The following is a 27,316-nucleotide window of genomic DNA, read 5'->3' on the forward strand; positions in this document are numbered from 1 at the left end:
ATGATGTATCTTTGATCAGCTCATCAAGAACTATCGACTGCCGTCAAAAAAATCTATCTGTCTTAGTTCAAAAGTTGAATCTTTTGCCGTAGGCCAAGTTTCTAACGTTACCACTTATAAAGGAGCAAAGGATAAACTCTAACTTCTATAGCAATGAGAGAACTTTTGAAGTTTAAGAGGCACATATGATACCATTTCTCTACCGCAATCCCAAGTGCGAAAAACCGAATGATAAACTCAGCTGAAATCATGAACATAAATAAGTAGAAACAATAGATTTTTGGCCCCAGGCACGAATTCTACAAAGCTTTCCAAAATGCATGGTCATATTCATCAATCCAGCCTAAGGTCCACACTTTCCGTGAAAACCGCAGAGGTTAGACCCTTACCCCTTACTAGGAATAAGCTGAAATCGGGGTGCTAGGAAAAAACGACAAAACCAAAGTGTTGCTCTCGCAACACAATGAATCAAAATAATTGCTGAGTTTCTCACGGAACATAAAAAGGTAAAGCCACGTTTTCCCTTGGAGTTTTATGCTTAATCTGGAAAACAAGTCAATCAATGAAATTACAAAAAGCTTATCTTTTTCAATTCAGCACAGGAAAACGGGTTTTCAATTGGTTAATTCATTTGAAGTTTTAATCGTAGTTAACACATTTTGACTGAAGCTTCACTATAATTTACCCCCAAGACCACATAATGCGGGAAAAAGTAGCCCAAACTAGATATTTCCTCTGTGTTTTTTCTGGTTCTTGATTTCATAACAGTTAATTCAATTTAAGGGTTGAAACAAGAATGACGAATGGCTAATTGAATGGGATGTAGTCCTATTATTTGTGTAATCAAATATATTTAATTGGTGAAAGTTTCAGTTTTGCTTTTCACGTTTCGATAAAGGTTAGTTTTTTTTTATTTCGTTTTTTTCTTCTTGCTGCCGTTTCGTAGTCAAATATTTAACTGCTAATTGTATTCTTGCGATCATTCTATTCTTTCTTTTGTTTTCTATACTCTACAGTATTTGTGAATTTAATTAACAAATTATAAAGGCCTGTTTACATTTCGCGTTTTACGAAAAAACTTCAAAGAATAAATTAAAATATTAGGCATAATAAATCATATTAAGTTTGAAAATATCCTAGTGCGAAATAGAATCTCTGTTTCAGAGATGCAGGGATACAATTGAATAAATAAAGAGACCAGAAAGATTTATTAGAAAGCAAAAATATAGGAACAGAAAAAAACTCTCAAAAATGGAGAATTTCCGCCCCCAACTTAAAAACAACAATAACTAAAATCTCATTAAGGAAATATAAAGAATCACTTTTTGTCACAAATCGAACAAAATATTTTCAGAAACTTCAGAAAAACTGAATTTGAAAAAGGAAAGTTATAAATCCTCAGAAACGTAGAAACATCTTATTAAGAAGTTTTGTTTCAAAGAATCAAACACAATAATTGAAAAAACATCAAAAACTTATTGCTGTACCCTTATTCAGCATTAATACATCCTGTCATATCCAGGACAAACTGATTTGACAGATTTCATCTTTCTATTCATGGAAATTTATAGAAATAGACTCTGTAACATATTAATCTCCGGAAAGAAGGGAAGCATGTACATTAACACGACAGGTGAAAACTTCCCAACAGAGCTCTAGAAATAGAGGAAGGAATAGGAAATTAGTTCCGGAGGAGAGAGATGGAAGTTGACAATTCTGGAAAAACATTATTAGCTCAGGCTATTTCCTTCACCGTCAGAATGTTACCTTGACTGTTCTTCAGAATTTAATATTGAGGGAAAATGCTGCTATAGAAAAGGAGACTGACTTTTTAGAAAAACATGAAATAAAACTAAAGAATTTCAAGACAGTTTTTTTATTTTAATTTTCAAAGTGAATTGTAAAGTTTTGTAATTACGGTACTGACAACTTTAATTGTTTGTTTTTCACTTTTCTTTCAAGTTAAAACTGGAACCTCATGCAAGAAAGAAATTATTTAGAGTATGAACTTCAACATTGTAATACATGACCATTTCAAGTTTTAGACCAATCGACTGAATTAGCTTTTGAAGCACATGAGGAGTTTCTAGTAAAAATAGGTGGAAATTATTCCTCGAAGACTTTACAGAAATTGACTTCAACCGTACCAAAAATATATAAATATTCTGAAAAGAAGCATAGAAAATTAAAGGATTTCAAGGAGTATTGTGTACCCTTTCAATAAATAATTTTCATAAAATAGTGACCTTGAAATTTCAATTTGATCCCCCTTTTCTCCCTTGGAAGTTTCAGCATTAAAAGCTAGTGTGTTTCTATTCAGAATTACAAATATTTGTGGGAATTTTTTAGTTACATGTTAAAATTATTCTCAATCAGATTTTCTATGGCCCCGTTATGCATCGTTAATAATTCATTATAAACACATGACAGAACACTGTATTTATAGCCTATACCTAACTTCGACCTAAAGAGGAGTATCATATACAACCAAAGGATGTTTTTCCTTATCTAAATATTCTACTTCTGAATATTCTTAGAGGGAAAAATTGCAGCCAAATCTTTGGGAGGAGTATACGAAAGAACAAGACGGTATGATTTCGACCCTAAATACTCTGATTTTGAGTAAAACTTAAAGATAGAATATGTTCACTTACAAATTTTGGAGAGTTATGTTTGAGACACTTCAGAGAGGGATATCTCAAGGCATGTGTTTTTGGCAAAATGTTTTTGTTTGTTTTTTGGCAAAATTTGGGAAAATTCTCTGCTTCTAAAGACGTTTAAATAGAATATGTAAATAAAGTTTTAGACATTTGTGCTATTTCTTTACTGATGATCCTCAGCAATGGAAAATGAAAATTTTTCCTTCATGACAGGACAAATGTTAGGATAGGAAAAATGATAGGACAAATGACATTTCTTTACATCATATCAATAATAGAACAATGAAGGATAGGACAAATAATAAGAAACAACAAACAATGAGCCTGGAAACGGGTGAAGGCATTTGGTTTGAACGATTTGATTATTTGAGCTGTAGTTGCAATTTTTTGAAAGATTTGAGGCTTGAGAAAGAATAGTTAAATGATTTTAGCTGCAGCTACTAATTTTTTTGTTTTCCTACAGAGAGAGTATAATCTTTAGCTGACAAAAAAAAATGACCTATATGACTTTTTGGAAGCCAAATGGGAAAAACGTGGTATTTTATCAGAATATATGGGGTTATGGGAGAAACTATCAAACTTTGTATTAGGAAGGGGTCCTTTAGCCACCCTTAAAACCCTCGAAACCGGGAGTAATGGCATCTCTTCCACACTGACTTCACAAGTGTCTTGCTACACATAAGTATTAGCTTCTCAGGGATGTTATGAACGTTACATCATTTCGAAAAAGTATTCTGCTAAAGTTTTAATGAAATGTTAGGTCATTTCATAGTTTCATGATATGATTTCCCCACAAATGAATATTGTCATTATCATATTCATAATGTTAAATTATGAGATGACATGTACAATGTGAGAAATTCATTTCACTGGAATCAAGTCCCAAGATGTGAACAGTCAGTCAGAGATTATAAGATAATGGAGATACGTCGTGCGAATTTCATTCTTTCTATTTAAGTAATCTCACAAAATTGAAGTGTGATGTTTAAATTTAGTTGTAATGTCAAACTTTACTTTTATTTCGCAAAGCTTACTTTTTTGATTTAGTAAAAACTCGAGAGAAAAATTTTCGTATCCATCCTATAAATATGAATTAGTTAAGATGCAACAGATCAAACAGATGGTGGTAACGAACTGTAAGTAAGAAGCGATGCGGCTCAATAATAGCCAAAACTCTAAGAAAAAAGTCTTGATAGTAGTGGATACATCAAAAGGATCGAATTTTTGATGTTTATTCAAAATATATAAAATAATCCAAGTTTAATGTTACTCTTCAAAACTGAGAAAATAATGTCTGAGAAAATTTGCCCAGTTTCCAAAAAAGGGAGAAATATCCGCAAAACATAAAACGAACTTACTGGAAATAACATCGTCAGATTCAGTATATCAGAGAACCCTACTGTTAGAGGTTTCAATGTATATATATATATATATATATATATATATATATATATATATATATATATATATATATATATATATATATATATATATATATTATATATATATATATATATATATATATATATATATATATATATATATATATATATATATATATATATATATATATATATATATATATATATATATATATATATATATATATATATATATATATATATAAGTATAAATGTGTAATTTTACATTTTTTTTGCCAGAAGAAAGGTCACAGATGCATGTTTGTTTGTTTCTTTTTGTTTATTTGTTTTTTCCCCAGGGGTGATCGTATCGAAACAGTGATCCTAGAGGATTCAAAAAGTGCTCATTTGATTAAAAGTCAAAAGTTTTAACGCCCTTTTTAAGTGACCAAAAATAATGGAGGGCAGCCAGCCTCCCTCCCACTTCCTTTTTCCCAAAGTGACCAGACCAAAATTTGGAGATAGCCATTTTATTCAGAATAGTTGAAAGCTCTGGTAACTATGTCTTTGTGGATGACTTGACCCCCGATAGTCCCTGGGAAAGGTCTGCAAGCCATGAACTCTGCCCATTGTTTTCATATGGTATTTTGTATTGAGAAGTATACAGATATTTTTCGGGGGGAATTTTTCTTGCTGGGGGATTACTTGGGAGGATCTTTTCGTGGAATAGTTTTTCGTAAGGCGAAGAATTTTCTATTGAGGGGAGTGGGAGTTTCCGTAATTATCTAAAAACCATCATAAGTTCAATAAAAACAAGTTTCCTCAACTGAAAGTAAGGAGCAACATTAAAACTTATAACGAACAGAAATTATTACGTATATGAAGGAATTGCCCCTCCTCAATACCTCAGTCTTTACGCTAAAGTTTTTTTAGAGCTTCAAAAAGGCTTATCATTATAATTATTCTTAAATAATTGGAACCAAAAGTCAAACTTTAGCGTAAAGAGCGAGGTATTGAGGAAGGGAAAACCCCCTCATATACGGAATAATTTTTGTTTATTATAAGATTTAATGTTGCTCCTTACTCTGAGTTGAAAAAAAGTTGTTTTTGTTTAATAGCTCCAAAAAGGAATAATGGAGCATGGAAGATACAAGTAAATCATTAATAAAATTTAGTTCGTTCTAAATAAATTTGCAGCATTGCTTTTAAATTGAAAAAAAAAATCTGTTATTTTTTTAAGAACGAAAATTGAAAAAAAAGAGAAAAAATAAAATAGAACAAAATCTTTTTAAGGCTACTCTGATAAGACTGGTAAATATATGCAAGAGTGATAACATGAAAAAATGTTAACTACAAAATGTCCATTTTGTAAGGCCAGAAGTGTACAATGATTGAAAGTAAGCACGTTTGTCTTTTTTTTACTAAAACGAAATGAAAATTATAGAAAAATAGGTGTAATATTGTAATGAAAAAAACAATGTCATTCTGCTAGACTGACAAAGGAAAACATTCATGCTATTTTCCAAACGCAATAAAATTATCTTTACTTGAAAACCTAGGAATATGTCAATTTTTAAGGTAAATAGAGCTTGATTTTACGGACTTCTGTCACTCCAACAACCAACTGTTGCCTGTTTTGTTGTTTTCCTCCCGTTCTTGAATTGTAATATTCGACTTATCAGATAAATAATTTGATTTAATTTATCTTATTTTTTTCATTTTGCTGTCGTTTTCTTTGTTTCCTTTGTTTTGTTTCCTTTGATAAAAGCTCTTGGATGTAAAGCCGAAATATTGGGACCTTTATAGTTATTGGCCAGAATTTTTTATTTTAATTTTCTATTGCGTTATCAAAATGTTCCACCCATTTACATTTATACACAATGTGCTTTTTATTTTGTTGATATTGTAAGCGCAAAGGCTGTCTAGAAATTATTCGAGAAATTATAGAAATACCATGTCTGTAAAATTGTTTTTTGTCTTTTTCAATTTTGTATTTAAAAGAGAGTGAGAAGCCAATGTGCAAATCAAATCTAAATCAGACAAAATACAAATAATAGATCATAAATATGGTTGATCAGCCACTGACGTATTGATAAAACCAATTAAAGATGTAAAAGAGACCAGAGAAATGCGTAAAATATGAAAACAAACACTTATAAAAAAACAAATGATAAATGACATAATTCCATTTCACCTCGATTTGTCTTATATTTTCAAGATATGAAATTTCTTATGTTCGGGACACATATATTCAGTTCAGGAATAGCATGATTTGAGGCCTTATTCATGCTATCTATGAAAAAAGATCGTCAAATTCAGAACAAAGTAGATGGTATAAAATCACATGGAATTTATGATGAAGAATAAACTAAGCCATTTCCTTCTGCTTTTTCAAGACCACACATGGGAAAGATATGGTGGCTTTATTTTAAAAAAAAGACAAATACTTGGTCTGGGCAAATATTTGTATTTGCAAGAAATGAACGACCACAGAGCAGTATTTGTTAGACCACGTTATCACCAAAAATTCTAAATGAGATCAGATGAGCTTATATTTCCTTGATATAAGAATCTAAATTATTATATTTGGAACAGCAAACTCTGGAATTTAAAAGATTTTTCTTCCTTTTTTAATTAGGACAAAGTAGCTTGACTGTCTTCCACCAAGGCTTCATCAATGAATACTCTAATGGAAAAACAAAGCTTTACAATGTTTTTTTTCTCAAGTATTAGAAATAGAATACTTTATTTATTCTTATTTGCCTTGAAAAACAGAAAATTTAGATTAAATGGTTACAAATGTAATCCATAAAGTTCAAATTTTTTCAAAGGCTATACTTTTTCAAGCTTACATGCTTTCAGTTTTTTCTATTTAAATTTTGTCGCAAATATGGAGGCGTAAGGGGGCAGCAGCTGACCTCACTTACAGGAAGATTTCTTTTCGTCTAGAGTTCGTTTCCTGATCTGTGCGTGAATTTGAAAGAAAACGTGTTTCTTCAGTTCTATTTAAAAAGAACGGAAAGGTATTTATGTCAATACATCGTTAACTTTGAAAAAGCTGCTTAATCGATGAAATGGCCGCGGAAACTTTGGTTAGCCAAAATTCTATCCTTCGTAAGCTAAAAGTCAGAGGCTACCTTAGAAACTTTGTAAATATAAGTGTCGGGATATTTCAACAAACTAAAATAAACCCTTTTTACCTATTTAACTTGTTCAGAAAAACTTTCAAAAGAACCCAAAAAGCGGATTACAAGAAAACCATATTCCTGGACATATACTAACTTTACAAATCCTGGTATTCAATCGTTTGACGGAAGTGATTTTGAAACGATATATAAAACAGTAGAGCCATAACAATTACTTAAATGGGTCATCCAACATTTTTTTATGACACGTCTCATAAGCCAATAATCCTATAGTGTAGCATAGTTAATAGACATTTAGGTAAACTGGCAGATAAATTACCTTACATGAGCTGAGGTCCTTCACCCAGGAAGTGTAATGGGATTACACTTGGAGGGTGAATGCCAGCGATGAAGCCAACCATCCTGTGCATCTACGTACCCCAAAAAATAAGTATAGCCTGGAACTGGTATCTACTTTATGAGACAGCACGGTTTCGCTGGTGAGATTCAACGAATAGAAGGCTTAGCTACACAATATTTTAAGTTAGCATTGTTTTAGTGACCTTGGCTCCACCCCCACCCCACCCCAAATAAAAAACACAGAAAGAAACAGACACATACTCCCATGTGACCATTCTTCTAATGAAAACTAGGTATTTTTTTGTAAAGAGGAGGCTGAAACTGTCATTCAAATGTTTTCACACACGTTGGAATTTCGCCAAGATTATACCCCATTCGAGAGTGTTTTTCTTTTTCCCTCTTGGGGTTTCTTCTTCAATTATATCGTTTTCTTATGCTTTTAATTATGTTTAGTAACTTTAAAGTTATCAAAATTTACACATATGAAAATATTATAAAAAGATTTTTCTTATGTTTATAAACGTTTTTCCGATCTGTCTTAGTTGTTGGAAAGGATTACTGGATCTTTCAGTCGCTGCTACAAAGAGTTATATGCCTTGCATACATTCTGTTTTTTTTTTTTTTTGTATTTTTGCTTCTTGCTGAAGCTTAAAACCCATCTATACAACACAAAGTAAACTTACTTGGTAAGACTGGTAGAACACTTGACCGTCTATTGGAAGCAATTTTTCCCGCAGCAGTTAAAATCTGAATGATGTCATCTATTGTGAATCTTGGCCTTGGATTCCATTCTCTTTGTTGTATCATCCCTCCGTTGCTCTCATAGTTCTGAAATTTCAACCTAAAATGGTTGAAAGGTTCTCATTATTCACCTACAATAAGAAACAATCACTTGCCTTCAGGTATAAAGGCTATTTTCTTATGATAATTGGTAACCAAATGACTCTGGTTACAAAAATACTCCGGAGAAATATTTATATAACCAAGGATTGCTTTAAAAAGGTTGAAAGCATATTACTTTGTGGATTGACTCAGTACCTAACATTTTGTTTACATCTCATTCTATGTCAGAATACGAAAAATAACACATTTGCAGAATCCCGGCATGAGCGACATCTTCAAAATGGTTTTGACGCCTGATAGCTTCTCCGACGTCAGGATAACAAGAGAATTGGCTATATCAGTGTCCGAACAACTTGAATATGATAATCCATATTTGACCTGGTATCAAAGAGATTTCTCCCTCAACGCTTTTCTTCACCTGTTTATACCAACATGTGCCTCGTAAAATACATCTTAATCATATTAGGAGACTTGTTGTAATGGTATTCATACTTGTCCAAATAAAACCCTAAAAAAACATTAGAAATCTGAACAAGTTTCTGAGCAGATCAGCAGCTGTGATTACTACTGTAAAATTAGTACAAGTCGGTTGATCAACTAGCCAGTAGATCAATTTGTAGATCAGTTATGTAGCCAGTAGATCAACTATGCAGAAGGGCAGGGTCATTTTACTCTTTGAGCATTAACTCAGACGAATATTTATTTTGAATGCAGTTATATTAAATGATATGGACCACAATAACTTGACAGAGGTGTAAAATTGACACTTTTGGCTTTTCTCACAGGTTTGACCGAGGAAGTAATTCGCGTTATCAATCCAATAATACTAATAACTTACTACATTGGAATCACGACGTCACTTCCTTACCATGAACTTTGGGCAAAAATGCCTTAGTTCTGACTATCATCGACGTCTTCTCCCCCCCTTCAAAGAAAATCCCCCAATCCTTCCTAATACAAGACTTAATGCTCGTAGAGCTCCAAATACCCAACTTGACTTGTGTCCCCAAATGTTGACCATAAGGTAAACAAACTCTTTCGTTCCCTATTTTCTTTCGCATTTTAATAATTGATTTAACTTTGTAACGATGTTTATTCCCTAACATTTATTTTATCGTTGTAATTGTTCTGACGTGCTTATGCTAACTTGTGTGCTATTCTAGCCAATAAATCCTATTCTATTCTATAAGGTTCAGGAAATAATCTATGATATTTTGAATCAACTTCTGCCCCAACACCCCCTCCCTCAGTTTCTTAGTAAGAAGATATAGGTAATTTATGAAAATATCTTTTGGAGTGAATCAAAAAGGTTCATTTTCACCTTAATTTGCAATGATAATAGTAGTGCCTGGAATTTTATGGCAAAAAAAATCCGGTGAAAAATTGGTGACACAAAAAAAAGGTGAAAAGAAAAACAATTTAAAATAGGTATGATTTCTCAGCTTAAATCCTTATATACACAAAAATGTGGTAATTCTAAACTCCAGCCTTATCCAAGATGCATAAATATACAGGTTCAATTCTGACGCAATTAAAAATTCCAAGGTCAGCCATAACACGGGCCACAGTTTTATTGATCTTTATAATCTCGGAAATTTGTCTACATTTTGTCTGATAATAATATGGTAAAAAATTCCTAATATAATATACAACCAGTCTAGAATTTTTATGCAAGGATCTTACTTCTTCAAGTTCAACAAGCACTGTAAATATAAAACTAATAATAACGTCCTTCTGGTAGGGTACTGCTAAGTTGTTACTACGCAAATGTACATTCACTCATTGGAGTTTTTTGTCTTATGTTCTCATTTTTATGTCTACTGTTGCTACAACGTCTGCAATTTCGTTGCATTTTCTAATTTTCTTTTCTTAGCATTTGCATTTTCTTTGCATTTTTGTAGTTTTGTACTGTTTTAAAATGTAGAGTTAAGAGAAAGAGTCAAACTTTAGCGTAAAGTAGACACAGTAGACATAAAAATGAGAACATAAGACAAAAAACTCCAATGAGTGAATGTACATTTGCGTAGTAACAACTTAGCAGCGTTTATCAGCGTTGAGGAGGAAAAGCCCCTTTCATATATGGAGTAATTTCTGTTCGTTTTAAGTTTTAATGTCGCTACTTACTTTCATTTAGAAAAAAATGTTTGTTTTTTTTTGTTTAATCATTCCACAAAGCCAGATATTGAAAGATATCAAAAATGAAAAACACATACCAATATGAACGAATGTTTAAACTTGGACAATACTTTCAAACAGTTTACGGTAACAAACAGTAGGTAAGGAGCGACTCAGCTCAATAGTTACCGAAACTCTAAAAACAAAATTTTTATATCAATAGATAAATCAAATGTATCAGCTTATTATGCTGATACCAGATATATAAGAATCATCAAGTTTTGTGTTACCCATCAAAAGTTACAAGCCTGAGAACATTTGTCCGATTTTTTTAATAGGGGGGGGGAGAAGTCCCCTAAAATTAAGGAAATCTTAATGAAATCGCACCATCAGATTTAGCGTACCAGAGAACCCTACTGTGGAAATTTCAAGCTTCTATCTGGAAAAATGTGGAATTTCGCTATTTTTGCCAGAAGACAGGTCATGCGTGTTTATTTGTTAGTTCTTTTTTTTCAGAGGTGATTGTGTCAAAATAATGGTCTTATAAAATCGGAAAAGAGTGTATTCAAACGGAAATTAGAAGCTCCTGTGCCCTTATTAAGTGACCATAAAGATTGAAGGTTAACTGGGCCCCTTTCAACACTTATTTTTTCCGCAAAATTATCTGATCAAAATTTTGAGATAGCAATTTTCTCCAATATAGTTGAAAGATCAAACAATATATGTCTTTAGGTGTTAGATAACCCCCCATTGTCCGTGGGAGAGACCTTTAAGTTATGATATTCGCCTATTATTTACGTCCAGAATTTGTTATTGGGAAGTATACAGACATTTTTTAGAAGGGGTGTTGTGCTTGGGATGGATTTTTATGGGGATAATCTTCCCTGGGGATAGAAATTTCCCGGGAGGTGGAGAGGGTGGGTAAATATTCCAGAGGAAATATTACACTGGGGGGATTTGATAAAATTACTTTACAAAATTCTTTTTAATCGTCTTACATTCTCTTTGCCAATTTCTTGTGGAGATGTACCGGGAGAATTATCCAGGAGATTTTCTCAAAGTGTTTTGATTTCTGAGAAATAATTTTCGTGAAAGGAAGGTATTTCAAGAGTGATGGAGAGACAGATTAGAGGTTAAAGTCTTATTCAACTGAGAGAATACTAAGGAGAATTTTTCCGCCAGCATCGTCCACAAACAAATTTAAAAGGAGGAGGAATTTTCAGCAAGGATGGAACTATCAGGAGAAAATTTAGCGGGGGTGGGTGGGTGCACTTTATGGTGGTTAAAATTTCTGCAGAAGAGTTTCCTTGAGGGAGAAGGGTATAATTAATAGAGGGTAAGCCAGATTTACCAGCATTATTTGAAAATCGAATAGAAAATTATTCCATATGTCAAGGGTTGTCCCATCCTTAATACCTTGTTCTTCGCGCTAAATTTTTACTGTTTTTTCGAATTTTTAAGAGCATCTACTGGAACACGGGGACCGTTTAATTAGAATAGGAATTTTTTTTTAAAGTGCTACCAGCCTTAGCGTAAAGAACAATGTATTGACAAGGGGAAACTCTTCATATACTGAATAGATCTGCCGAAAATAATATGCATATCTGTTTTAATTTGTCATGTGCGGTGAGCCAAATTCGAACCTCAATTACTTAGAAAATTTAGAAATTAAATATATAAAAAACAAGTTTTTTTTAACTGAAAGTACGAAGCGACACTAAAACTTAAAATGAACAGAAATTATTCCGTATAAGAAAGGGACTGTCCCCTCTTCAACGCCCCGCTCTTTAGGCTAAAGTTTTTAATGTTTTGAAAAGTAGGTTTGTGACAAAAAGCCAAACTTTATCGTAACGAGCGAGGCGTTGAGAAGGTGACAGTCCCTTTTACATATGGAATATTTTCTGTTTGTTTAAATTTTAATGTTGCTCCTTATTCTCAGTTTGAAAAAACCTGTTTTTTTTATATTTAATCTCTGACGGGTGTAAATAAAATAGGAAATTAGATATAAATGATTCTTTGATGTTAAAGTATGTGTATCAAATATGATAATGAAATTAGGGGCAGAACAATGAAGGAGAACTTTAACTTGCAATGAGCTTGAAGTTGATTTTATGATATTTTTAATAAGACATTATGATCTTTGACCTTATTTTTCAATGCACTCAAGTGTTGAGAAAAGAAATACACAAATTAAGAAGCTTAAATTTGTTTACGGCAAAGACGGTTGACATATTATTGAACAGTGGAATGGTTTGGGGGATATTATTTTTAAAATTGAGAAGAAGTATTTATTCTTGCCCTTTCTGTGACTAATTTTAGTTTTCGGATTGTCAGTAGGTACCAGTCTTAGATTATGAATTTTAAAGTATGAAAATACCAATCAACAGAAGTTCCCTGAAATTCTGTTCTCAGCTGTAATCATTGGAACCTGATAAATAAAATATAACACTGCCAAGTCACAAAAATCACCTGGTCAGGTCAGTAAAACCTATCACTGAGATAGGTTAGTTAAATTTGTAATATTAGAAACATCTATCTTTGCATGTTAGGTTTGATATTTCTTTAAATCAAAAACAAAATCGATTTGTTTCCACTCATCATGCAAATACTTTTAGAATTTGGAATTCAGTAAAAAGCAAAGTATTTGAAATAGAAATAACAAAAAGAATTATAACCTATACTACTGGCTACAAAACACCTATAGGTTACATAGCAAGATATCCCAAACATAGCCTTTTAACGGAAATTTTGGGTTATTTAGCAAATAAAACATTTTCGCAAAAAGACTTTTAACTTTCTTGGTTTTATAAGACAAATTGTTGCTTTGGTAAAAGGTCATGATTTTTAAGAATTTTGCTGATCTTGTACCCAGTTTTTGGACGAGTGAAGTATTCATATAAAGATTTTATAATGACCTTTCGCTGTCATTTTTTCCGCCTTTTCCTTTTGGTTTTGCATAAGAGGATTCTGTTGCTGTTGTTTCTTCTTCACTTCCGCTATAGTCATCTTCTTCTTCGTCCTCTTCTGGCTTTTCTTCTTCGTAGCGCACACTTGGTCCTCTTTGTCTGTAGCCACCATTTTGAAATCTTTTTTCATAATTCATGTCTCTGTTCTGATTGCGATACCGGCTTCTTGGATCACCACCCTTTCCGCTCTCATCAAACCTTGATTCCTCAGTGAACATCATTGGATTGACTTTTCCACCAAGTGGATACAGGTCCATCATGAAAGAATAACGTCTTTTGGAGTCAAGGGATTGAACATTTTTGGGTCTGACAATTTTTTCACGTCGTCTGGAAGTGGAAGACCTAGAACGGGGTCGATCATCAATATGTCGAATGATGTCTTGGATGCTGGAAAACTGCTGCATCTGCGATTGTTCTCCCTGTAACGAGTCTAGCTGATCTGCAAAGTTTCCGTTTCTTGAAGACACCTGGAAAATTATGTTTAATTATAATGAAAATACTATTATTATTTTTTTACACACTATTATTTGGAATATACATGTGAATACCTTGTTTTTACTAGGTATCAGTTAATTATCAAACAATAACCAGAGAGAATTACTGATGATAGACAACTAATGTAGTGATTAATTATTGGCTGGCTGCATCTCATCGACATTTATTATTTATATGAAATAAGTTGTTTGTTCAGTTTTAATTTAAATGTGTAAAATTTTAAGTTTAGCAAGACTATAAAGCAATTTTACCATAATAATAGGCCAAATAATTGTTTGGCCGCCATCAAGAAAATATGATAAAAATTTGTAAACTGTATATCTGTTTTATATGTGGCAGCAAAGTTAATTTCAACAGGGAATAATGTTCATTAGCAAAATGAGCCTTTGCGGCTCCAAGTGGTAGCTTAAAGTGCAATTATGTGGCCTGTTTTGCATCATGGTAAACTCTTGAAAATTCGGCATCTCCTGCTTTTCAAGGTAAGATAAGATATTGTTTACTTTGAAAATGCTATCGCTCGTTTTAATAGAGCTAAATTCGCCTCATATGTCCAGTAAAAGACAGCAAAAAAAAAGCCTATACACCATGACAAAAGCTAAAAATTAATCAAACATACAAGTTGTCAATGAAAACTTAACGCATATTAGCGAATATATCATTAAAAAAATTGAGTTTAAAAAATAAAATGAACTTATACGATTAAGGGAAAAAATTACAGAAGGGAATGGAGGGATGAAATAATACATGATTGTATTTTATGACAAAACAACTATCTAAGGCTCAAAGAAAAAAAAAGCCTAACTGGTAGTGAAGCCTTTTTTAAGAGTTGAAATGAATAAAGAATTTAGCCTCTTTTATATATAATTCACAGAGATTGCTTTTAAATACAAACAGCCTTATTGATCTGTTAATAGTAGTTCCAGACAGCACTGGTGAGAAATAGGTCGACACGGAGAGAATGTGTCCTAGTGTACAATAATCCTTTTCCAATGATTGATAAGCAAAAGGCTGCAACTCGAAATGTGCCCTCAGCAGATATCGACCTATATACGTCTTGCACAGAAACCAAACATTTACCTTTATTCTGATAGAAGAAAAATGAAGAAAAAGAAGAAGAAAAATGACAGAAGAAGTTTCTTACACAATTTAATGGTAAGTAAAAAAGTAAACACTAAAGTGGTAAGGTATAGACTCTTTGAAGATTGTTCAGGTCTAATAAGGTCATCTGCTGTTTTATATCAAAGTTTAGAGTCCATATAAGATATGCTTAGTAGTCAACATGCATTTTGGTGCTTTTCAATGTGTCTTGACTGAATTTTTTACTTAATAGAGCAAGAAGATTTTTGTTTACTATTTTTTTTTTCAAAATCAAATTCTTTTTTGGTTAGGTTTTGTGGCTTGCTAAACTCTTGAGTCCAAGAGATCGGTTGTACACATTGGCACTTAAATTTCTTATAAACAACAAGATAAAATAAAGTTTCTTACACAATTTAATGGTAAGTAAACTATAAACACTAAAGTGGTAACACTAAAGTGGACTCTTTGAAGATTTTTTAGGTCTTATAGGGTCATCTGCTGTTTTATATTACTTAACTGACATGGCTAAGCTTCGCTATTGGTGGTATCGCATTCCAATAATCTCTCGTTACAAGATCTAACATAATTATAAATATCAAAAGCACCGTTTGTTCTGCAATTTTTATTTCCTTGAGTACGTGTTCAAACAAATCCATATACTTCAAATGTGTGTCATGACGGAAATTGTCTATTGGTAGATGACATATGTGTCAGTAAGTTGGGCAAGAATTTTCTAGAACTGGGCCAATAGTTCCTTGCCACGAAATTAGTTAATTCCATTAAATGCTCATTTGTGAGATGTTTGCTCTAGTTTTATTAACATTATTGTTGACAAAAAAGACTTAACAATATGTTGCACCAAACATGAACATCAATCTGCAGGTAGCTTTTCTTAATTTCTTATATCTTGATTATGGCATAGTTTCTTAAACTCATTTGCAGATTGCGTTGATAAGTGATGCATTATGGATGATGTCATCCTGACACCAAATGATGTCAAGGATGACAGTGATGTCATCCTTTTGAGACACTAATAATTCTATCTTTTACAAATGTTATTTAGCTGGCTTTTATTTTCTGTCTGAACACAAGACCGATAATTATAAAATAATTATTTTAGAATACAGATTTTCATTTTAATGAAAAAATCTCACTTTTGAAGCACTAATAATTCCATTTTTGTACAAGTGTTATTTAGAATATCTTTTATTTTTTGTCTGAACACATGATGATGGCACACTTAGATTTTAATAAACACTTTTTACCATATTTCCTTTATTTTCATTTGAATGAAAAAAAAATCCCATTTCCATTAATTTTCAAGTCTTTATAAGGTTAACATTCATTCTTTAAAGATTAGCATGCAACTGATGAGCCGCAATTTCACAATATATAATATATAGTATTGTTCAAAAAAAAATTCTGCATTTTTTTTTAGGCCCTACTTATCAAGGGAAGTCTGCTCTGCTGCAATTGTAATGATGTATGGTTATTTTCTCAAAAATAAATTTTAAGGCTATTTCAAATCTTCAAATTTTAAGATATGACTTCCAGTTTAACTCTAACCGGTGACAGAAATTGAACGGAGGATTCAGGAAAATTTATTAAAAACATTCTTTCGTGTATATAAATATTGTTCTTAAAAGTCTTCCAGCGATTCTTTTGATAAAAAAATAATCTAATAACCATTTTCAGCCTTTTAAGACAATTTTTGTTTGGTATTACATAGTACTATTCAGAATAAGCTTTTAGCATCATTAAACTCCAAAATACATGTTTCCGAAAATATTTTTGTCTTTTAAGCAAAATTTTAAATATTGTCCTTATTGTGCTTTTTTTACGGGAGATTCACTCTTTTGTAGAGAACAGCCAACTTCCTCAAAAACTATTAGTGATAGATGGCGATCTTGTTTTGTTTATTTCAGTCGCTTATTAGCCTTATTAGGGCGGTGTGGTACAAATTCTCAACATTTGCAATATTGTGCTTGGTATCTACGGGAAATACGATTTGTTTTCAGTTCTCTAACAAAATTTAAATGACATATGAAGTCTAATAATAGAAGTACTTTTGTTTAAAGTCACATACATATGAATTGTATATAAATATTGGTATGATTTTTCTATCTGTTTCACATTTTCGTAACCGGTACTATTAGGTTTGAAATATTATTTTGCTTAGGTCAATGCATGGTACAAAACTCATTGAAACTGTTTACTTTAGCTCCGCTTACTTCAAACAAGGAAAAAATTTCTTTCATTCGAAACCAATTTAAGGGATAATATAATTTAATTAGATTAGTCAGTGTAACTTAATTTTAAGATTTGTAATAGGTCTAAAATAAAAATAGCCAAATAATTTAAAAAAGAAACAGCGCTGAAAGAAGTTTAATAGGAAAAACCCCGTAACAAGAATAAAAACATAAATTAATTATTGATATTCAATTCACAAAATAAGATTAATTACCTCAGAAAATACTATAAATAAGAATAATTTCAGATTACACCAATTTAGTTAGTTTAATTACTAAGCGCTTCCTTTTTAGGTTTTCTAAACTGCAGTTTTCTTTCGTTTAAAAAAAAATATAAAGAGGAGAAAAAAACCAGATGTAAAAATTTTTGTCACTTGTATGATAAACACCCAACCGCTCGAGTAGTTCATTCATTGACGCATTATAGAACCCAACCGCTCGAGTAGTTCATTCATTGACGCATTATAGAACCACTTTTTATTCGTTCATATCTTTCAGCTTAGCGTGAGACGAGTAGAGAGAAGTGACAGAATAGATGGAAATATATACAACTTGAGCTACAGAATTTCACATTAGGGGTGGGGTGGGGTAAAGTATAAAAACAGTATGAAATTAGAAAACGATTCTTACTACAGAATATGCAGAATAATTGTAGCTACCATAGTAGACATACATGCCTGCTATACTTTACCTCCCCTCCCTAATGTAAAATTTATAGCCCAAATTTGTTTCTAAAATATTATATTTTTATCTTACTTTGTTGTATTTCATTAGTACTGAGCGCCAGAGAAACATATTAGAAGAATATTGGATAGGGGGTATATCATACAGGTACCATTTTTTTTAATCTAATTATGCTGATTATATATATTCCCATTTTAATTTTTTTGAAAATTTTAATTATATATGACATGCGTAATTATTCATAGCAAGTGTTAGAAATAACAGAGATGTTTTTAATATTGTATTTAAGGAATTTCTCCAGAATCGGGTTTAAGAACCCTCGTTAATATTTCTTGAGAAAACATTATGTAAAGTTCACCGTTTAACATTTGGAATTTGAAGTTCAAAACCCTTAGTAGGGAAACAATCGCCAATTTTCTCTAACTTATATTTAATTTTTGTATAAGAATATTTAGGTTTTATTTTTTGAAATAAAACGTGTTCAAAAATGTTTTCACTTTTAGCCTTATTTTTCATATCAGAGATGACTCGGACTTTGTAAAATTTCGGAAAATTTCCATTTTATGATTTTTTTTTTAAGTTTTGAATTATATTTTTTTTTCTTTTAACCTTTTTCCACATCAGAGGTGACTTGGACTTTGTAAAATTTTGGAAATTGTCCTTATTATGAGTCTTTGAATGTTATATTAATAAAGTGTACTTAAAGTGCAAGCTATTACGAGGACCTCTGCAACTGTTCAAGTGATCAGCACAGACAAAACTAATGAAAACGGTATATTGTATGAAAATTATGAGATAATGCAGATGAAATATAATGATCATGAGATTCAAGGGTATGTGGGGTGGAAGCCATTTCAGTGTGGGCCCATATACCTGAAAGTTGTTACTGTCTCCAAGGCTACATCTCTACAAGACATGATTAAAAAAAAGTTAAAACTTTTTCAGATGATTATTCGAAAAATAGTTTTCCTCTATTCCTCTCTCCCTTCTTAGAAAATAATGAAATCTCGAAAAAAAGATGGAATTTTTTTGAATAAAAGATGCTCAAATCTTAGAAAATTGAGAAATGGTTTGTGCAATACAATAAAATCATAAGAAAATCGTGGAAGTCTTAACATTCCAGGAAAAGGGACTTTAATCCAAAACCCTTCTTCCAGAGTTAAGCTGGTGATAAAGAGGGATATCTTGGTAATTAAAGCGATAAATGGTGTTGATCATCATTTGATGGCTCTTCAACAAAGAAGTGCAACAGGGGACTGAGGGACAGTTGTCCTTGCTTTCGCATACCCTTTCTGTTTGTCTTTCCTCAAGTTTCTTCAAGTACTCATTTAGAGCTGGGATTAAGGTTTCGAGTACTGGGTTATTGCATCGCGGTGACGTGGAAGAGCTCAAGCCATTCTTTCTTGATTCAATCACTGGGAACGATTTTATTCTTGTTAAGCTTGTGCTTAGCAGCCGCAAGGCGGAGATTTTTTATGTTGCTCAAATAAAAGTGTCAATAAAGATGATTTTAGGGTTTCCCTTATGAGAAGAAGTGGAATTCAGCGTTGACAACATTGCTTAGAAACTTCCTCGTCTACTAAAATTGGTAGGCACAGTGCGAGATGGTCTAGGATTAGTCTTTAACTACAATCTTAGATCACAGAGACTGCGGTGAATTGATTGTAATTTCAATGCTTTTATTGTCATTTCACATACTGAAATCTTTTATTTAATTTTTATACCTTCATACATATTTAAAGAAAACAGACCTCCAACTGTTATAGTTTAGTATGGTGTCCGCTAAACCATATAATTTCAAGTTCAAGTTCTTTTATTCAATAAATATAAAAAACACTACAATCCAAAAAAATTCCCAAGGGCCCAAGTTAACTGAGGGTAAAAAATTAAAACAGCACATTAATCATTTGTAGATAACTGAAATAGACCTAGACAAAAAGAAATAAGAAGTACTGCTCGTACGAATACTCATACGAAGAGAACTGATCTCCTCATCACCTAACACCAAAAAGAAGTCTCACTTTATCGTCGACATAATGAGCCAATGCTAAATCAAACCATCATTTTACAATCATCTCTTCTTCTCGGACAAAAATCTTAATTCCTTTTTTTTTTTAAGAGCTAAGGGTATAAGAATTTCATATCCCAACAGAAACAGAGTTCAAGACATGCCCTACAGCAATTGCGAGACCTTTGTCTGAACGCATTGAGGGGTATATATATATATATAAATATATATATATATATATATATATATATATATATATATATATATATATATATATATATATATATATATATATATATATATATAACCAAGCTGCTCGAGGCCAACACAGCTCCGCATGCTCCTTCTCCATCCCAATCTATTTAGAGCCTCCCTCTTTACACCCTCCCAAGAAGTTCCCATTTCCTTTAAATCTTTCTTTATGACATCCTCCCATACCCGACGAGCACGACCTGCTTTCTCTTTAGCCCTAGACGGTTGGTCTAAAAGGACAATATTCGCCAATCTGTCATCCTTCATCCGCAGAACGTACCCTAAGCATCTCAACCTTTCTTTCATTATAGCCCTAGAAAGCGAGATAAAACCATACTTTTCGTACAGCTTGCTGTTTGAAATACGATCAGTCAGCCGGGTACTGACTGATCGTACCCGAAACACGGGAACGGTTCCCGTTGCCTACGGAACAATCCTTAGGCAATTTCTCTAGAAATTATCTAGGAAACCTTCATCCGCTTTTCGGAGTACCCATGCTTCAGAGCCACATCTGACTACTGTCATCACTGTACATTCCAATATTATCATCTTGGTTTGTAGACTTATCTTTCTGCTCTTCCAAACTTTTTTTTTATTGTGAAAAAACACCCTGATCCTTGTCTATTCTACTTTTAAAAATCTCCACTGCTCCCACCTTCTTTACTAATAATACTACCAAGATAAGTGATGCTGCCCACCTGATCAATCTTTTCGTTACCAAACATCACCTTTTCATCTTCACTTATTCCTAGCCTTAGTGACTTAGTCTTCTTAACATTAATTTTCAAACCTAATCTAGCACCCAGAACTCGCAAAACCTCTAAAAGTTCATTCATTTCGCTCACACTTCCATCAAGGATGCTTAGATCATCAGCAAAATTTAATTTCAGTAGGGTTTTTTTCCGTGGTCTCCCGTTACCTTTCCTGTGCTCCTTAAGACAAAGTCCATCAAAATGATCAATATAAAGGCGGATGGAATACAACCCTGCTTAACTCCTGATTTAATACAAAACCGGCTGTTAACCTCATTTCCTACCTTAACCGCAGCAGTATTATTCTCGTATATAGCACTAATTACTTTAACGTATTTGTCTGGTATACCATATAAGGATAATACCTTTACTAAAGCTCTTCTATCAACAGAATCGAATGCTTGCTCATAATCTATAAAACTGAGGACCAAAGGTGTTTGACAACTACGGCACATCTCAATTATCGATCTAAGAGTAAACATTTGGTCGACACATCCTCTACCTTTTCTAAAACCACACTTTCCTTCTCTTAAACTTTGTCTACACCATCTCTCAGTCTGAAAAGTATCACATTACTAAGTAATTTGCTACCTACAGGGACCAGACTAATACCTCTATAATTATGACACTTACTCTTATCACCTTAGTAATACAGTGGTTGAAGTAAGGCTTTCCTAAAATCGTTATGTCCTTCCCCTTTTTCAAAAATCATACTCATAATCTTATATAATTTATTTCTAACCTCGGAGCCTTAATATTTTTTGATCCTTTTAGTACTGTCACTAATTATTCCTCACAAAACAAATCTTTCTTCACATCCAAGGTATCACAAAAATTTCCATTTTCCACTGTATCTTTTCCTGCAACTGTATCTTGGTTTAACACATTTTCAAAATGTTCCACCCATCTCTGTTTAACTCTTTGCTTATCACTAACTGTGGCCCTGTTCTTATCTTTAACTGGAACAAGTCGGGATTGACTACTCCCTCTCAATTTATTAACATGCCAGTACAATATTTTACTATTATGCCGTCTAGCTACATCTTCCAGATCCTCGACAATTTTATCCACGGCCTCCGCTTCAAACCTCCTTAGTTCATATTTTAATGCTTTCTCCCCTCTCTTTACATTCCCTTTGTTTTCATATTATCTATGGCTCAGATAACTTTGATATAAACCGCTTGTCCTCTCTATAAAACAGAAAGCTTTTTCACTAGTATTCCTAACTGCAGTCTAAACTTTCTTCCTTAAGGAACCATCAGCATCTTCACGAATTGTTTTTCTAAAATTATACCAACCATCTTCCACATTGTCAAATTTTAAAACTCTCAAGTTTAGCATTAAATTGTTCCTGGAAAGTTTTTCTCACATTCTCATCCTGAAGTCGACCAACATCATAGGTTCCTGGGAGGTAATTACTCTTTCGAAATTTCCCTAATTAACCCTATAATAAAATTAACCCTAGACACTGCTTGATGGTGATCTTTTAATTTTAACATCAATAACAGCGCTCCTATATATCCTAGCATCTTGTATTGACCCTGCCAGTCTTCGGCTTACTATAGCATAATCTATAAGGTTTGCTGTCTTACCATCACGTGAGTACCATGTCAACTTATGGGCCATTTTATCACTAAACACCGAATTGGTTATAACTAGATTGTTATACCTACAAAATTGCAAAAGTTTGTGGCCATTACTGTTTTCTTTTCCTACACCAAATTTACCTAGGCTAGGATACCATCTATCCCTATTTCTACCGACCTAGGTTTTGAAATCTCCTTGTAAAAACACTATATTTCTACCTGAGACTCTGTCTATTTGCTCCTGTATCTGTAAGTAAAATTCATCTGAGTCACTAGTATCTCCGTCAGTCAGTTCAACAGAGGCATATAATACTATAACTAAGACCCTAAATTTTTTTGTCATAAAATGAGCAATTAGTATTCTATTATTAATACCTTCCCAGCCTAAACAAGACAGCATTTTTCTTATTCATCATGAGCTCTACTCCCTGTTTATGTACCCCATCCTTCTGCTTGAGTAAAAAAATTGTATATCGCCTAGTTTCATACTTCCTACCCCTGGGATATGAATTTCTGAAACTCCTAATAAGTCCAGTTAGAATCGTTTGAATTCGTCAGTCAAAATGTCAATACAATATATCATTTTTAACCTCGTGCGGGACAAGTACCAGTACCTGTGCAGTGCATATCTTCTCAAGTCTACAACGAAGCGCTTGAGCCGGCTTAGAACCGAATAGCAAGAAGTCCTGGGACCTCCAGCAGGAATGGAGGCTTTGTGCAATCCTCGGCCCATCTTGGTCAAAACATGGTTTCCAGCACTTGGCGATGCTCACCTATCAACAAGAGTTGAAATCCTTCACAGACAGTCTTAAGACTATTATCTCTGGCTCAATATACATTCATGCCTACAAACATTATGCTACTACAGGGAAGCAGCCCATAGTAGATAAATTAGCTAGGAAGAGGTTTTTCAGCCCGAAAACGTCGGTAAAAACCAACAAAGCTCAGAAGAATTGTGCATTAAAAAGAGTCCCTAGAAAATGCTGTGTTGTTTACTAGACTATAATTTCCTTGAGGGGTACCATTCCTCAAGTGGGAATAGAGCTGACCGCAAGGTCCCCAGTCTTGCAAGTACCCCAAAACGGTCGAGGCAGCCCTTTGCAGAAGCTGTTGTCCATAGATCTGGATCTTACGCCCTCCCTTAAGTTGTTCTCCTATAGAGGATCCTTCCACGATGGTGTTCTGCGCCACCACAGAATTTAACCCATTAGTATATATGAATCTTCTTTTCGTCAATAAACTCTTTGTCGTAAGTGTTTTTGTCAATAAAATTTGATAAATCCAAATTTTTATCAGAAAAATTAAAAACCATAATAGTGCAATGAAACTTTGTCTAAATAATTTGAGTTTGAAACCAATCCATGCAAAACTCGTCCGCTACAAGCCAAATACATTAGGAGCTGTTTATCTGGAAATGAAACCCTCCGACACGCAACTATGGAAAGTGTTATTACAGCTAAAGCTATAAAGATTGTAATTGCAATAATCTAACATTTTTTTTGGCAAGCTACAATCACAGCTATTAAAACGAGTTTTCGGCAATTATTTATGCAAAGTTTGTTGGTAAATAAATTCAACGACAACCATAACAGTGTAACCGTTTTAGATAAGTATAATAATGGTTTCAAGAAGCATACCAAATCTGTGGTTTCATAATTGCCTGATGTGGAGAATCTAGATTGTAGACAAAATAAATTTCGATACGACTAAAGTTAGTAACCAAATTAAAAATGAATTCGTTAGTTTTTTAGAATGTTTTAGCGCTCCCAAATATCTTGATTACATTTTTAACGTTTGCGAGACTACTGTTTTTAATATGATAGAAATACAATTTTTTTAATTTGAGGGAATTTCATACCTTTTGATTACTTATTGGCGGAAAATGCTGAATATCTTCTTTACCAAAGCTTCGAATCTGTTGAGTTTGTGATCCTTTTAGAATTGGCACAGGGGACGACCTAGGTCTAAAAGGCATCCTAAATCCTCTGATCGGTCCTGTTTTTGGTCGTATTCCTTCAAACCTTCTCAATAAACTAGCTTTGAGAAAGGCTTCTCTCTTAGGATCTTTGAAACTAACTGGTTTTCCTGAGTGCGGAACATTGAGGTTTGGAGGTGGAGGTCTTCTCCATTCTTGTTGCAATCGAGGGGAGGATCTATGTTGTATGTTATCTTCTTCGTCGTCTATTACAACTGGAACATATGCTAAATAGCGAAGTGCTTCCGCATTGGGGATTGATTCGCTTGAATTGAGGATATTAGAACTGGGTGTAGAAGTTCTATTTACTCCTGGGTCAGGAACCAATTCACTATCATCTGCTGCCCCATCTTCTTTATTGGATTCTTCTGAGGTTATATAATTTCCGAGGTAGGTTAGAAGGGACTCGACTGAGTCGTATTCCATAGATGTGTCATTTCCTGAAATTAAAAAAATATTAAAGACTCTGAAAATAAATGCTTTCATTAGCTGCTTCATTAGTAGTAAATATAAAGTCTCAAATAAAAGCTAAGAATAACAAACAAAATGAAACGAACAGAAATTACGTTGAATATGAAAGGGACTGCCACTCCCACCTGTTACGCTAGATTTTTACTAGTATATTATTAAAAGTGTTTCAAATTGCAGCAAATATAGTCGGTTGATAGTTGCATGTTTACTATTTACAGACTGCCTCTCAAGACATTCGAACAGAAAATTGCGTTGCTTGAAGCACTTAGAGATGAATCATCTATTTCTATCTCTGTGTCATGTGTCAAAAAATAAATTCAGTTTCTATTACATTGCTCTAGTGTTTGAACATTCACTCTTGAACCACTGAATTTTAAAAAAAGGCAAACTATGGCTGAAAGAGAGGTGGATTTATCCACCTCTCGGTCGGCAGATCACGGATGCGTGTTTATTTGTTTGTTTGTTTGTTTTTTTTTCCCAGGGGTGATCGTATCGACCCAGTTGTCCTACAATGTTGCAAGAGGGCTCATTCTAACGGAAATGAAAAGTTCTAGTGCCCTTTTTCAGTGACCAAAAAAATTAGAGGGCACCTGGGCCCCCTCCCACGCTAATTATTTTGCCAAAGTCAACGGATCAAAATTCTGAGATAGCCATTTTATTCAGCGTAGTCGAAAAACCTTATAACTATGTCTTTGGGGACGACTTACTCCCCCACAGTCCCCGTGGGAGGGGCAACAAGTTACAAACTTTGACCAGTGCTTACATATAGTAATGGCTATTGGGAAGTGTACAGGCGTTTTCAGGAGGATTTTTTTGGGTTGGGGGGAGGGGTTGAGAAGAGGAGGATATGCTGGGGGAACTTTCCATCGAGAAATTGTCATGGGGGAAGAAAATTTCCATGAAGGGAGCGCGGGATTTACTAGCATTATTTAAAAAAACAATGAAAAAATAAATATGAAAAAGTTTTTTCAGCTGAAAGTAAGGAACAGCATTAAAACTTAAAACAAACAGAAATTATTACCCAAATGAGGGGCTCACCTCCTCCTAATACCTCGCTCTTTACACTAAAGTATTTTTAGTAATTTCAACTATTTATTCTACGGCTTTTGTGATTCAGGGGTCATTCTTAATGAATTGGGACAAAATTTAAGCTTTAATGTAAAGAGCGAGGTACTGACGAGGGGGTGAACCCCCTCATATATGTAATAAAAATATGAGAATACAAAAGTTCTTTACGTAAGCTAATTTACAAGTTACGTAAATCTTTTACTAATAAAAAGATTCGTAAAAAATTAAAAGTTCTAGTTGCCTTTTTAATTAACCTCAAAATCGGAGGGCAGCTAGGCTTCCTCCCCCACTCTTTTTTTCTCTAAGTCATTCGATCAAAATTATGAGAAAGCCATTTAGCCAAAAAAAAAAAAAATGCAAATTTCGTTTTAATTATTCCTCTGCGGAGAGCCAAAATCAAAATATGCATTGATTCAAAAACGTTCAGAAATTAAATAAAAAAAACATGTTTTTTTAACTGAAAGTAAGGAGCGACATTAAAACTTAAAACGAACAGAAATTACTTCGTATATGAAAGGGGCTGCTTCCTCATCAACGCCCCGCTCTTTACGCTAAAGTTTTTTACTGTTTTAAAAAGAAGAATTGAGAGAAAGAGTCAAACTTTAGCGTAAAGAGCGGGGCGTCGATGAGGAAGCAGCCCCTTTCATATACGAAGTAATTTCTGTTCGTTTTAAGTTTTAATGTCGCTCCTTACTTTCAGTTAAAAAAACTTGTTTTTTTTTATTTAATATAATGTCTAGGATCATCCTAATTATATGGAGGACCAATTTTTTTTTTGTACTTTCAAAAGAGCTATTTATTCTAATTAAACCCTTCGTTATTTAGGGATCATTCTTAAAGAATTAGAACAAAATTCAGATCTTAGCCTAAAGAGCGAGGTATGGACGAGGGGGCAATCCCTCTCATATATGTAATAATTTCTATTCGTTTTAAGTTTTAATGTTGCTCCTTACTCTTAGTTGAAAAATTGTTTTCTTTTATTTACATTAAAAGACGACTATAGCGTTAATATCTTGACAGACAAATTCGGAGGTTTTGAACACGACATATTAGGAGTTTCAGGAACTCACATCCTAAGCATAGAAACATGATTAAGTGATATAGAATTTATTTTCTCAGGCAGGAAGGAGGGGGTACATATACTGGGAGTATGGCTTATTATGAATAGCAAAGCTTCTAAATCTTATTTAGGTTGGAAAGGTATTAATAATAGAAAGCTAGTTACTAATTTCACGACTATAAAGTGGATGTATCTGTCATAGTAGTATA

General features: G+C 33.2%; 1 protein-coding gene across 5 annotated transcripts in view; it reads right to left on the reverse strand.

Moving 5' to 3' along the window:
- LOC136036010 (uncharacterized) overlaps positions 1-27,316 on the reverse strand; it is a 101,895-nt gene that overhangs the window by 14,886 nt on the left and 59,693 nt on the right. For all 5 annotated transcript variants that reach the window (XM_065717931.1, XM_065717933.1, XM_065717932.1 and 2 more), the window contains exons 5-7: positions 24,392-24,948; positions 13,380-13,897; positions 8,190-8,347 (exon numbers count right to left, since the gene is read on the reverse strand). In XM_065717931.1, the coding sequence (XP_065574003.1) occupies positions 8,190-8,347; positions 13,380-13,897; positions 24,392-24,948 (1,233 nt within the window). The remainder of the gene's footprint in view (positions 1-8,189; positions 8,348-13,379; positions 13,898-24,391; positions 24,949-27,316) is intronic.

The sequence above is a fragment of the Artemia franciscana genome, chromosome 15 (assembly GCF_032884065.1).
Source record: "Artemia franciscana chromosome 15, ASM3288406v1, whole genome shotgun sequence".
NCBI lineage: Eukaryota > Metazoa > Arthropoda > Branchiopoda > Anostraca > Artemiidae > Artemia > Artemia franciscana.